The 15,224-nt window shown below is 33.0% G+C and overlaps 1 protein-coding gene across 1 annotated transcript; it reads left to right on the plus strand.

Annotated features, from left to right (window-relative positions):
• The first annotated feature begins 1,609 nt into the window (after positions 1 to 1,609).
• On the plus strand, positions 1,610 to 14,948 carry LOC106689992 (putative gustatory receptor 28a). The gene is made up of 4 exons (XM_014435232.3): positions 1,610 to 1,772; positions 11,938 to 12,006; positions 13,669 to 13,758; positions 14,436 to 14,948. The coding sequence occupies exons 1-4, from the start codon at positions 1,710 to 1,712 to the stop codon at positions 14,565 to 14,567; spliced, it is 354 nt and encodes a 117-aa protein (XP_014290718.1). The 5' UTR covers positions 1,610 to 1,709; the 3' UTR covers positions 14,568 to 14,948.
• The last annotated feature ends 276 nt before the right edge of the window (positions 14,949 to 15,224 follow it).

Below are 15,224 nucleotides of genomic sequence, written 5' to 3' on the forward strand. Positions count from 1 at the left end.
AATATTACTAGTATCTATAATAAAATCTATTGATAACACCACTAACTTTTGAGATTGGGCACAACACATATTTTTTTAACTTGATATTTATTGATGTAGTAAATAATTAATTAATTAACCATTGTATAATCTATTTTTAATTTTTGATTCTATGTATCTTGAAATTTGAAACCTCAAATTTCGAAATAATTTTTAAATATCCACCATTGGCGAAGGCAGATGAAAAATGTATTGATTTTGAGATACTACCTCTTTGAAAAAAAAATCAATCTTAAGTTTATTAATTGCCAGTATATAATTAAATGAACGATAAATTGTTCTGAGGGCTGTCAAAAAGCACTCAAAATAGGAAAAAAAAATAGTTTTTACTGTTTTTAGTACTTATTAGACCGTAACCCCGGTATTTCTTGTCCCTGAAAAATTATCTTTTGAATAGGTGGACCAATTTCGTTCCTTATGATTATTTTTGGAGAAGAGTTTCGGCAATGAACCATATTACCTTCCAAATATGGTTAGATTCACTGTAGCAACAGATCACCCCGATAAACCTCAGTACTCCACTTCACCATCCACAAAGTTTTATGTTTTGTACGTGATTCAGAATTAATTAATTTATATATTAAACCAATTTGAAATAATTCATGGCGTTTTTTCATTACAGCGGGAAATTATAATTATGTCCACTTGTTTGGTCCATTACCGCTATTCATTAAATGTTCGATACATGCAATATATGTATATTAGGTTAGAAATCAATATCAACCATATACTTGAATCTTCATATCTTAACGCTACCCAATACTTTCTGGACTAAGGTATTCATTTGATGAACAATATGTTGTCAGAAAGTGATATATTGAGTTATACCCATATACACATTACTGGCCAGACAGTTAAATCCATCTCACTCACTCTTGCCTTCTACAATGCAACAACCTCCGATCCGAACTGTAGAATCCGAAGTAATCTTCAGAATATCATCCATCATGGGACTATTCCCGTTCAGGAACATCGATAATGCGCTGATGTTCGACTGGTTTTTATTATTCTATTCTTTGTTTGCTGTAGTTGTTAGTTTGTCACTAATATCAGTGTATATTCGTATATTTTTTTCATTCCCTGAGTGGTTACCAGCTTTCCTAATTACTTGTGCACTAATTGCCAATCATTTAATCGGACCTATCTATCTCCTATGCTTATGGATAAACCGTGATTTGGTCGCAGAAACTTTTCAATGTCTCAATACTTTGAAATTATATTTCAATGAATTAATATTGGATAATTCAACCAAGAGAATATTGTTTGATATTTTCTTTCCCTTATTTATCAATATAATTCAATTTTGTTCGGGATACACAAGTTATTCTATACTAGAATCAACAATTTCGACATTAACCGGCTTAATTTTATCTGTAAGTTTTGGGCAGTTCAGATTTCTAGTCGATACTATTGGAGATATGTTAGACTCAGCCATTAACCTATTAAAGGATTCAGTATTTTCGAAGAATTTGAGAAATGTTAAAGAAATTGTGGAAGTGGTAAACCAATTAATTTCTACTTCTGATAATATTAATTACATTTATTCTTTCCCAATGCTCATGAGTATGTCAATCAGTTTTGTCTACGTCATAGTTCAGCTTTTCCTAATTTTTCATCTCATTCATTCGAATGAATTCATCTTTGTTGACTTTTTTGGTCTATTGTTAGTGATGATGTTGGTTTTTTCCATCATTTGGAGAGTTAGCCATTCTTCAGCATTGACCTATTACAAGGTTCGTTTATAAGATTTATATTTTACAATTCTTTTTTTATATTAGAAAAAAATCACTAGTTATACAACATTTATGAATTTAAGAATGCAAAACAACATTCTGACTCCCTTAGCCATCAAAGATGTTACAATATTCTTTTATTATCTAAGAATACCCATGTTTAATTACTCCCACTTTTCAACACACCATGAACCACGTACAGCTATAAAAATAATGATTTTTATTATTTATTTACATATTATGTTAAATTTATACTTAAGATATTTGCTGGTTGAGCCAATGAAGATAAATTGTTTCGTATCTATAATTTTGTTTTTGAACAAATCGACCAGTAGAAAAATCTGAGAAACTGGAGCCAGGGCAGAGAAAATATTATGAATAAAATTTTCTCGCGTGAAAATATAATAGATTTTAATGAATATAATTAGTTCATGTTTTAAATCTTGTTAATTTCACTTATTAACTAGAATTCAAATGAGAGTGCTTGGAATTAATGCGGGATAGGTTCTCATAATATATTTAAACATTTGCTGAGTATCGCAGAGTAAAGTAGCACAAGAACTATGTATTTAATATAATTGAGTTTTATTAACTAGAAAAGTAAATGTCTTATAAGATTACATTTTGTCCTTCAAAAATAAACCTGAATTTTTATAATTTTTTAGAGAATTAAAAAAAAATTCTAAAGGGCATAATAGTAGCATACATGGTTAACAAGGAACTGAATAAACGCCTTGAAACTAATACACGGTAATAAAAGTGGTAGTTCATTCCTCATAAAACGTGTCGGTAATTCCTTACCTTAATAAAATACAATACAAGTAATAATGGTCGATGGTATTTTTTGTTTTTCAATATGCTCTCCCAGAGGACATCGATAGTTTAATTTATTTTTATCACATAGCCTGTTTACGTATAACATTAATTTTCTAGGAGTGAAAGGAAAATTATATATGAGGCCACGACAGACAAGTGCAATGATATGTAATGGATACAATTTTCTCATCAAAGAATATGTTACATTTTACTTTAGTAACAAGTGGATGATTTATCTCTTCATTTAAAAAAAAAAAAAATTACTAGAATTCATAGGGATGTGAAAAACATACTCTATTCTCGAACGAAAAGTCAAGTAGGTTGAATCGTATTGTCAATTACATTAATAAGACACTTCAAATCAAATGAACTTAATTTGTAAGATGTATCAGTCATTTCTTGCCTTAATAAAGTACATTAATTAATCAGAAACTAAATAAAACGCCTTGAAACAGTAATAGGCGATACTGGAAATGTTAGCTTATTCCTTATAAAATAAGCCGGAGGGGGGCGCGAGGATGGTTATTCCTTCCCTCAATAAAATATAGTCCAAATAAAAAAAAAATAATGGTATTTGTTTTTGAAGTTTGTCAGTATCCTCGCCAAGAGGACGTCGATAGTTGAATTTATTTTGATCTCATGGCCGTCTGTTTATATATAACATTCATTATCTGGGAGAGAGGAGATAATTATGATGTGGCCACAACAGAGCTACATAATGATAAATAATATATTAAAGTACTCACAAAAAATTCATTTAATTAAAAAATTGGATAGCTTTTTGCTCTTTTTTAATACTATATAGAATTCTTAGGGATGTAAAAAGCAATTGATTGCTTAAATATTATAATGCTTTGTTTGCGCATTAGGAAGGTAATATATTCCAGAAAAAAACACTAAGTAAATTGTGTCGTATTGTCAATTACAGTAAAAAGACGCTTCAGAACAAACAGTCGATATTGGAAATGGCGATTGTAAGATGTTTCGGTTACTCATTGCCTCAATAAAATGCAATCCGATTTTCATATTTTCAATTGATAAGGAGTAACATATCGATCATAGCTTTGCGCTTCTCTTTTTGGAGGGTCAGTCATTTTAATATCTCTTCTTTTTTTTTTCGAATTAATTTTTACAATGGATTTTTTTTGTTCCTACAATTAGGATTAGGGAAAGGAGGAGTTAAGGGGGAAAGATATCAATCAATTTTTGTTTTCATTTGTTCTTTTATTGATATCCGCTAAGGGAAGATTTTTGGAATTTTTTGCACCACCGACTTGTTTCGGTAATGACAAATTAAATCTTATTTTATTACAATTTGAGAGCTTAACCGTTTTAAGGATATGTTAGGCAATGATGGGGAAATACATAATATTATATTTATTTATTAGAAGATTACTGATAGACCGTGTGTATCAATAAATGGAATATGGTCCGGGCGCGGTTAAATAAAACTCAAATAGTAAATAGGTGTACTATTTGAGTTTTATTTGACCGCACCCGGACCATATTCCACTTATATTTATTCCTCTTCGTTTCAGTGAAAACGGGGGAAAGAGATTACAGGAAACTATTTCTGCAGAAACATAATTAAATACGACAATATCACATTTTAAACGTTATTATTTTCTAAACCTATAGAATGCTGTTTAGCTCATTTTTTCAGATATTTTCAAGGAGCAGGGTAAAAAAACAAAACAATTATTTTTTCTGAATAACAAAGTATCAAAAATTGGGGGATATAACTGCCTGTTTTTTTCTTCTTGGGCTCTTTTACTAAAGTGGTTGAACTCTCTTTACTCCTTCTGACCGAATTTATATCCGAACAACTAGCAATCAACATTTTGTGAATTTATTTTATTGAATATTGGGAAAACTACTAATCCTACGAAGATAAACATCTTATTCTACTTTATAGTACATTTAACTAGCTTTAATTTGAGTGTTAATATACATTTGTCCGCCGAATGGGTTTTGATATATAAATTTATAAAAATAAATCCACTAACTGATTTTTCAGTACATTTCTTTTGAAATGTTGATTTTAAAAAGTTATATCTCGAAAACTATTAAATATTAATAGCTCAATTATGGCTCATATTTTAGAAAATTTACTTTACTTTAAATTATGTTCTCTTAGGTTTTCTGGTTTTGTAAGTACTTTTAAAGATAAAGAGCTCCGAATGAAAAACTATATCTTTTTAACGTTTTGAATCAGCTGCCTTTTTTTATTCCCCATACCTTTACTTGGTAGACTCATCAATTTTGACTAGTAATTGTATCTAGTTTCCACCAAAGTAACCAAAAATTGGGGGAAATAACTGCCTATTTTTTCCTCTTGGGCTCTTGTACTGAAGTGGTTGAACCCTCGTACCTTTTGTCAGTTTCTTAATTATAAAAATACTGAACGAACGTCGCCTTCTCCATGATTATTTATCACAAATTATTTTTCTGAACTATTTATTACATGTTGAATAATATTCACCGACGTGTGATTGATTTTATAATTAACTACCAAATTTGACTGATTAATGTTATTACCTGAATTATAATGTGTGTATACAGGTCCAATTACACACCTAAGTACTGCTTGTACCTGTTTAGTTAATTGGTACCAAAGATAAAAAGATGTGATGTTCAATATTCAGTAACAGTCAATTTCTATTAAACTATCTGCTCCTATTTTACGTCATTACCATGTTCTTAAGTAGTGATGTGCATGCAACTAAAATAGACTGCTGTTTAGTTTTGTAATTACTGAAATACCAATCTAATCTTCTGTTATTAAATAGATAGTTCAATACATTTTTTGTTATAAAAATAAATAAATAAGTACTTGAAAAAATATAAATAACAATTTAAATACATGGCACCCGAAGTAAAACCTAATAGTAAATTTCCTACAAGAATGCCAATTCATTGAACCTTCTACTCACAGAACCAATATGTCATACACATCTTTGAAAGTTTTTGTATTAAAGTACCAACGCATGTTTTCATTGTTTCTATAAATTTACGTAATTAAAGGAATCATATAAAATAACTATTGAATTCCGGTTTTTTCGTTATCCTAATAATTTTCATAACTTTATTACCTATAAGATCGTCCTTCTAATATTTTTCATTTCCAATGATTACTTCAATTCAATAAAACCGTATTGTCAATATGATGTACATATTAAACATATACAAACAGTATATGTTTAAGGCTGTATCTTTAATAGGTAATAATAAATTTTATTTACAATCTATACAATTCCAAAATGGAATATCTACCAGCATCATTGTGAAAAAATACACTCCAAATAATTTTCATATTTATTCAGAAGGCCTAGTTCGAATCCCTGTCCTGAGTCCTCCCAATTCCTAGTCTCACCCTTTGTTGTGGCTGCTGTAACCGAGTGAGTTGAGGGTCACCTTTCCATGGTTGGCGTTGCGGGGCGGTTCGATTCTGTCCTGGGCGTGTTGGCTGTCATTTCGTGGCAGCCCCACATAATAAAATTCAAACCCATAAATGAATGGAACAGCGAATAAAAACTTTAAACGCCCACTCAAGTTTGAATAGGTAGGTGGCCTATATTGTATCGTTTGTAATGTAGGGTAAACAAACAAAAAAAGTTGTCTCTGGACTCATATACCAGCCGGATATTTATTAGTTGCATACAATATGTACATAATGTCGCAGACATTTCAAATGTAAAATGATATACTTGAATTCTCATTTCTTAATGCGATTCGTCTCATTCTGAAATAATACATTATTTCTGAGAACATGATAAGTGATACGTTGAGCTATGACTCTAATACACGTTGCGTATCGTCAATAGCACCTAGAAATCAATATCAACCATATACTTGAATCTTCATATTTTAACGCTACCCAATACTTTCTGAAATAGGGTGTTCATTTGAAGAATAGCTGGTCAGAAAGTGATTGCAATCCGTCTCACTCTTGCCTTTGACAATGCAACGACACCCAAGTCAAACTGTGGAATCCAATATAATCTTCAAAACTTCATCCGTTTTAGGAATATTCCCATTCAGGAACATCAATAATAAAATGAAGATCGACTGGTTTTTATTATTCTATTCGTTTATTGTTGTTGCTTTTATTTTGTCATTAATGTTTGTGTATATCGCTACATTTTCATCATTACCTAGGAGGTTACCAACTTTGGTACTTTTTTGTTTATCTATAATCAATCATTCAATGGCACTCATCTGTCTTCTATGCCTGTGTCTAAATCATGATTTGGTCACGGAAACATTTCAATGTCTGAATTGTTTGAAATTATTTTTCCATGAATTTGGGGTGGATAATTCCAATAAGGCTACAGAAATAAGAACGTTGCTTGATATTTTAATTCCAATATTTATGATTATAATTCAATTTAATAGCGGTTACAGAAATTTTTCTATAGGGGAAACAACAATTTCAACATTCACCTCCTTAATTTATTGTGTGAGTTGTGGCCAATTCAGCTTTCTAGTCGATACTGTAGGAGATATGTTTCACTTAGCCACTAACTTACTAAAGAGTTCCGCATTTTCGAAGAGCTTTAGAAATGTAAAAGAAATCGTGGAATTAGTCAACCAATTAATTTTGACTTCCGATAATATTAATTACATGTATTCTTTCCAAATGTTCATGATTATGTCAATCAGTTTTGCCTACGTTATAATTCATCTGTTCCTGTTTTACCATCTCATTCATTGGAATGAACCTCTCCTTAAAGATATCTTCGGTGAATTGTTAATGATGATGGTGATTTCTTTCAACATTTGGAGAGTTAACCACTCTTCATCATTGACTTGTTACAAGGTTCGTTTATAAGATTTAATTTTACAATAAATTTCTTAGATTAGAAAAAAATCACTAGTTGTACTATATTTAAGGATTAAAGATATATAGAAAACCAATACTGACTCATTTCAGTCACCAGATCTGTTACTATGATATTAGTCAAGAATACATTTTGAAGTGGACGTAAGTAATTCCGCTTTCCATCATCCACATTATCGACTATTAAAATTATTATCCACTTTTTGATGATTTTCATTATTTATGTACATTATATTTTAAATTTATACTTAGAAATTTGCAGGTTGAGTTGATAAAGGAAATTTATTTCGTTTCTACAACTTTATTTTGGGATATTCCTATTAGTAACAAAGTTTGGGACTTGCCAGAGTACACAACATGTTGCAGTGTTATATTAAGATACCTGTAAAAAACAAGTGGAAGGTATTGTAAGAGGTGATATCTGTGTAGGTTATATGTTTAGTGTAGTTAGTCATATGCGTGGCCATAGTTCCATTTAATGGGTTTTCACTGGAGTTAATATTTTTCGATCATTCATCTATTATCAGACCATTCCATGTTCTCGGTCTTTACATTCCTTTTTCGCATGGTTTTCTAGGTAAAAAAAAGTTCGGTGTTAATTTTCTGAAATTTTTTAAAGAAAGAATAGTATTGTGACATTGAATTAATAATCAAGTAATATACTTGTGAAAAAAAAATGTCAATGTAAAGTTAGATCTCAACATCACTTACTGTGGTATATGAATGTTATTTTTAGACAAACTACAAAGCTAGAAAATAATAACAGATAACTGATAACAGTAAAATAAAAATTTACAAGAAATTGGAAAAAAATATTTATATCTCTATCTATTAGTTGGCGCTACAACCCTGCGATGGGTCCTTACATCCCTATGAGCTTCGGCCATTCGACTCGGTTTTGGGCTGCTGCCATCCAATTTCGGCCTCCAAGCAGGTCTCGTGCGTCTTGTAACACGCCATTCCGACATTCCATGGGCCGTCTGACTCTTCTTGGACAATGAATTTCTTTTTCCATGACTCTTTTAGGAATTTCGTTGGAACTCATCCGTGCAACATGTCCTGCCCACCCAAGGCGTCCTAGCCTAACAAAAGCCACAATGTCTATATCCTGGAGAAGTTCATAGAGTTTCTTATTTCTTCTTCTTTTCCAGCCTTCCTCATACCTTGCCGGCCCATAGATTCTTCGAAGGATCTTCCTCTCAAAGACCAGGAGATTATTTCTATCTTGTGTGGATAGGGTGTATGTTAAGACAGAGTTTTATATGAATGGACCTTTGTTTTCTAGTGAGCTTGCTCAAGAACTGTTTCAACAAATCAAAATAGCATCGGTTAGCCGCTGAAATATTATTTGTTTCTGTGACCAGAGATCCAAGGTAAGTAAACTCCTCCACTCTCTCAAAGATACAGCTTCCTACGATAACCTGTCTTTCCTGGGGTCTGGCTCCTCCGGTGTACATATATTTTGTTTTGTTTTCATTAATAGCCAGTCCCATGCGTGCTCAAGGAAGACTCAATAAGTGCAGTAAAAGATCGCGCCACTATATCAAGGTCATCCGCATAACCGAGCAGTTAGACCTATCTATTGAATATGGTGCCATTATTCTGGATACCTGTTTCTCTCACTACTTCTTCCAGCATCCAATTAAACAGGAGGCACGCTAGAGCATCTCCTTGCCCTAGTCCTTTATTTGAGTCAAATTCAGAAGAGTGTTCGGACAGTTTGGCGACCCTGCACCTAACATCTCACATAGTAATTTTTATAAGGCGTATTAGCTTTGAAGGAACCTTCATTTCTCTGAGTGTCTCGTATAATATAGGGCGCTTGATACTGTCATACGCGTTCCTGAAATCCACGATCAAGCGGTGGGTGGGCATCTCATGTTCATGGGCCCTTTCTATTATTAGTCTGAGGGTATTAATTTGGTCCACCGTAGAGTTCTCTCTCCAGAAGCCAGGCTGGTACTCCCTGATTTCTCGTTTTGAATGCGGGGTCAGCCTTTGGTAGAGGATAATAGAGAATACTTTGTAAGCACAGGGGAGCAGCCACATTCCTTTGTAATTAGAACGTTCTAATTGTCCTCCTTTCTTTTAATATCAAAACACTGCTCTATTGCTAAAGCATCTTCTCTTGAACCCATAACTCGAGGATCAGGTCATAAAGTGTCCTGTGCAGTTCCTCTCCATCATAATTAAAAAATTCTGCCGGCAATCAATCCTCGCCTGGTGTCATATGGTTCCTCATTTTCTAGATTACATCTAGAACCTCTTCTAAATATGGTGGCTCAATATCCTCTTCTTCATTTCCTTCACCCGTTCTGGGCTCAATAACCTGTTCATTCAGCAGGCTACTAAAGTGCCTTGCCCACCACTGAAGTATCTCGTTTTTATTGTTCAAGAGATCTTAAGTTTTAGGTGGTTTCTGCATTTTGAAAGGGGCTCTACCATTATTTATCTTCTGAAGGAAGAGCCTGTTTTCATTCGCACTCTAGTGAACTTCTATTTCTTTGAATGCCTCTATCTCCTATAATTTCTTCTTCCTATAATGCATCTTCTTCTCATCCGTCCTCCTTTTGCGGTATTCCTCTTGGGTCCCCTTGTGAACCGTTTCTGAACTATAGCTTGGTAGGCGACGTTCTTAGTATCTGTTACGCTTCGGCATTCTTCATCAAACGGAGGTGACCTTGTTTCACATTCCTTTAGGCCTAAGCATTCAGATACAGTTCTTGCAATTGCCAACTCTACATTGTCCCATACTTCCTGATGGTCTTCACTAATGACGTAACCCAGAGTCTCATGCGGTGTTCTACCTGTACGACCCTGGAAAGAGTTGCATATATCCAGGGTCTTGCAACTTCTGGACATTCCACTTTTTATTCTCTTCTTGTTTCTTATATCTTGCATTAGTGATTCTTGCCCTGATTCGTGTTATTACTAGGTAGTGGTCGGAATCAATGTTGGCTCCTCCAAAGGTTCTTATGCTCAATAAGTTGGATCTATGGCGTGCACTTATTAAAAGATGGTCGATTTGGTTGAAGTTGTTGAGGTCTGGGGATCTCCATGTCGCTTTGTGTATCCTGCGGTAGCGATAGAGCATGGTTCCAACCACCAAGTTCCGAGAGACCGCAAAATTCACGGTTCTCTGACCATTTTCATTGCATTCCTCATGGATGCTGTGTGGCCCGATCATTGGATAGTAAATTTTTTCTGGGCCAATCTTTGCGTTAAAGTCACCAGCCATGATTTTAATGTCGCTTTCTGGGCAAGTGTCATATGCTCCTTCCAAAACATTATAGAACTCCTCCTTATCCTCTACACTTGAGTTTTCCGTTGGGGCATGGCAACTGAGTATGGAGTAGTTGGTTTTCTTGATCCTTATAACGCATATACGTTCAATTATAGGATTGAATCCAATGATATTCTGCCCCATTCTCCCTTTCACAATGGAGCCGGTTCGGATGGCAGCTATAGTAAATTGTGTGTAGTCTTTTTTCAATGATCCCGCTTCCAATCCATCGAATTTCTTGGATAGCAGCTTTGTCATATCTATACTTGTCCAGTTCATTCAGGAAGATACGAAGTTTTCCGGGTCTGCATAAAGTTAAAATGTTCCAAAAGGCTAATCGAAAGTCCATTTGACGGTTTCTGTGTCGGTTAAAATGAGGCAGTCCGGCGTTATCTCGTTGAGGTCTCACGATTTAGAGGTTTCAGGGGTGAGGGTTATCCAGCCCCTGCTCTCCAAGTCAGGTGGAGGGGCTGCCTCCTCTGAGCCTATTCACTTGCTCCCCCATCCGGGGCTGCTTCCTAGGGGAGGTAACCCTAGAGTATGTAGTGTATGTGACCTTTGTAGTGTGTGGGTGTGTGAGGTGTGCTGTATGTAGTGTACTGTGAGTGAATGTCAGTGTACTGTTCCCCCAACCTGGAGTGCCAGGGATGTCTGCAGTCTAACGACTGGGCGATGGGGCTGCCACTTCTCTACCCCTAGGTAAAAAAATATTAGAAATAAAAATTAGTGTAGTGGAGGAATTTTCTTCATCATTATAAATAGCCGAGATATGACCGTAAAAGATATGATCATCTGTAACTGTCATATATGAAGTTTCATCAATATCGTTAAAACTGTTTTGGATCACCAGTTTAAACTAAACATGTTTTTTTTTATATTTCCAACGTGTTTCCGATCTAGTGCACAGCCATCTGGAAACAAAATCTTACAAAAAATAAATAAAAATAAGTAACAAATTAGGCCCAACCGTTTATGAGATAAACGTTGCACAGGCAGGCATGCACAGATCCCTAAAACAGATCCTTTGAAATCTTCTCATCGAACATTTAACCCGATGACAAGACTCATCTTACCTAGGTGATATGGAAAGTATTATATTGATGTAAAAATAAAAAATAGGAATTTAAAAAAAATTACTATGGGATTAAAAAATAAACAATATGTAGCGGCGAATTTTAACAAAATATAGTAAAAATCATGTATGTTTGTAATATAAATATTTTCAGTCCAAGGAATTCAACGCAGTGCTCTATCAGATCATGCTCGACGAAGAGAACAAGGAAATACGACAAAATGTGAGTATTATCTTTAGTAGACATTGGTTTGATTCGTTTAAAGAATGTTATTAAGAAATAACATTGGTCATAATATTTTTCAAACAATATCACAAAACGTATTACTTGATGCTGCTATGTTCGCTTCTATCTCCCCAGCACACCTGTTCGTTAGTACTAATCTTCTTCAACTATACTCCCAATGAACTGTTATCAATATTGTTCAGTAGAATGTGCTTTTTTTTTATATAAATATATTTTTTTCGATTACAGTTTTATAATTAATTAAGTCAATATTCCAACATCCTCGATACAAAATCAAGTGGCTTAGATATTTTTGTATAATTTTTTTATATATTTTTTTATTGATATGATCGTATTCATTTTATTTCTCAGATCTATATTAGTTTATCTAACAGTTTTAGTGTTTTACTGCTTTATTTAATCGTCACTTGAATTTCCAAATATTGTAAATCAAAGGAATTGAAAAAAAAAATTCTATGCAAATAAATAGCCTTTTTCTTATTTTTTAAAAAAATTATTTACTGACGTTTAAAAATACATTTAGTAAAGTTGATGATTGATTATAATAGTGTGATACAGATTTGTAGAGAAATAATCAATAAAAGAAATTGAAAACAAAATATTCTATTGAAATAAGTTCCATTAGTATCACTCTAACAACATTTCTACTTTAGGTCTCGACCATCTTCTTTTTAGGCACCTCGGAGAATTGTCCTTAATGGAACAAGTGGGTTTGAGTTGTTAGGGAGTTTATAGGAGTTTATAATGAAAGGATTAATATCTGGTTCAATCGCTCGATCGGTTACATATGGAACATTAAGGTCTTTATGGATGATTAAAAGAGTGTCCAATGCAATGGAAACGTTTTATTAGTATTATGTGCGACATGCATCTGCAGACATATGACCGTGTGGAGAGAATAGGACATTTGAATGTGTAAGTATATACATGCAAGTGTAAGTATACCGAAAAATCGAGACAGGATGGGGGAGAGTATCGGAAAATAGGATTAGAAAAAGAAGAAGGAATGAGGAGGCGATGAAACTGTTTGGGGAACTCAAGGATAGGCCACGTAGAGAGGATTCTCGATCAAAGGATACCCAAGAAGATGTTTTATGGGAAACCAAATAGAAAGCGGAAAAGAAGAAATCCCCGGATCAGATGGCTGGACGAAGTGAAGGAAGGTCTAAGACGGTTTAATGTTGACAGATGGAGAGAGAGAGAGAGAAAGAGTTCGTGGAGATTGGTTGGCTGTGGTGAAGGAGGTCCTGGTTCTTGTTGGATCTTAGTGCCACAATGATAACAATAATAATGAATGATTTTATTTGTGAAAAATTGAGGAGCATTGAGGATTTTGGATTGTAAGGATTGGATGCCGAGAGGAATTCAAAGGTTTAATGGACTCCTAAAGCTCAACTCTGTATGTCCATAGACCGTAGAGTCATATAGATCAGTCTTTAATGGATTGGAAGAACATTTAAGATAAAAAAAAACGCTTTATTTATCTAAATTGAAATATACACTTATTGAATTAATTAGTTTATATATTTCTTTAATGCTACTTTATTATGAATAAGTATTTTTGATTTGTTTTATAAATAACTTAAGTTAAATTAATTTATTTTTAATAACATTAATGATTGTTCAATAATTTCCTAGAACAAGCTACAGTTGCATATTTCGATGAATAGAGAAGTAGTGTTCACTGCTTATGGCTTTTTTAACTTGGATCACACCCTCATATATTCGGTTGGTATTGCTGATATTAATATTAGTATATATTATGATATTAATAATATGTATATAAAAGAGAGACAGAGGAGATTTATATATTTTTTTTCATAAATAAGATTAATTAGGTTCTATCTTGGAATAAATTGAAACAAAAATATTTTATGTTATTCCGTGGCAACTATTCTGAACGAATATTACACTTCAATAACTGCTAATTTAAAATATGAAAGCAATAAATATACTACAAAACTAATTTTCTCCTTAAAATTACGTACAAACTAAAAAAGATCTTATGCTCTTAGCACGGTACAAAGCGTACTCAAAGAAGGTTAACCAGAAAACTGGTGGAAAAAAACTCTTAAGTATATTCAAAACTGTAATAATTCAACATTCAAAAAACCTTATTCCAAACATTGGCATTGATTAGCCAAAAACACATGACAATAAAAAAGATATATACCTTTGTGAGTAGAAAAATATGATTGAAATTCCCATAAATGTTTTAATTTCGAAACCCATTGCTAGTTCGTGTATAGAATGAACTTTTTTCTCTCAGTCATATATGATATTTTCTCGTCGTTCGTAAATTTAATTGATTTTAAAATTGTGGCACGCATATTTTTATTCTTACAGATTATTAGTTGAAAATGTTTTTTTTTTAAAACTATTCATGATTTTTCTTCTACTTCCAGATGGTCGCCTCAGCTACTACATACGTGGTCATCTTGATTCAGTTCGGTCAGCCTTTAGAGAAGCCACCAAAAGCAGCCATCACTAACCTCACCATCACGCCGTTGCCTCTTTCTATGACCACCTCAATTTGAATTGTAGGATTAGTACTTACAGCAAATTTGAAAAGTGTATCCGTCACAAAATTACTCATCAAATTTTGAGCAACAGTTGTTTAAAGTTTCGTTTCTCTTTAAAAAAGTTGTTGATCTATTACATTTGTTTGACGCTTACTTATTTTGTTTTAATAAGCACTATCAAGCACTAATTTTTGGTATTCAGATCTAATTTGCTCATATGTTAAACGTTAATAAAATACGTTCTGCCACTTTTATGATTTTTTATACCAAGTTCCCTTCATACCAACTTTTGCCTACATCATTGTAGTGATTTTGTGTCGATTATCGATGGTAACAGTGTATTGAGTTTGTATCGATTATTGATGGTAACAGTCGAGAGGTTTTTCTAAGATACGAGGTAGTCAGTGTGTATTAAGTGTTTTGTTCGATTGTTATTGTTAGGTTAAGAGATTATTGAGAGTTCACAATTATGTCAATAATTATAATATAAAAAGTGTTTTTCAAAGTCCATACTTTTTTATTTAATTACACACCAAAGTTTTACAATAATCATATAAACATTATTGTTTTACATTTTTCCCTTAATTATAATTGCGTTAAAAATCCATTCAGGATTTATTTTCGAAAATAAATTATCGCTCCTGGAGCAACACAAACATTTCAATAAGCATG

Source organism: Halyomorpha halys, unplaced genomic scaffold (genome assembly GCF_000696795.3).
Source record: "Halyomorpha halys isolate HHAL.00 unplaced genomic scaffold, Hhal_1.1 Scaffold48.1, whole genome shotgun sequence".
Lineage (NCBI taxonomy): Eukaryota > Metazoa > Arthropoda > Insecta > Hemiptera > Pentatomidae > Halyomorpha > Halyomorpha halys.

Bases quoted from the DNA above. Each gene is read 5' to 3' on its own strand.
- LOC106689992 (XM_014435232.3), top strand. From the start codon at position 1,710: ATGATGTTGGTTTTTTCCATCATTTGGAGAGTTAGCCATTCTTCAGCA. The intron at 12,007-13,668 runs GTGAGTATTATC...ATAATTTCCTAG, and splicing joins ACAAGGAAATACGACAAAAT to AACAAGCTACAGTTGCATAT. The intron at 13,759-14,435 runs GTTGGTATTGCT...TTCTACTTCCAG, and splicing joins ATCACACCCTCATATATTCG to ATGGTCGCCTCAGCTACTAC.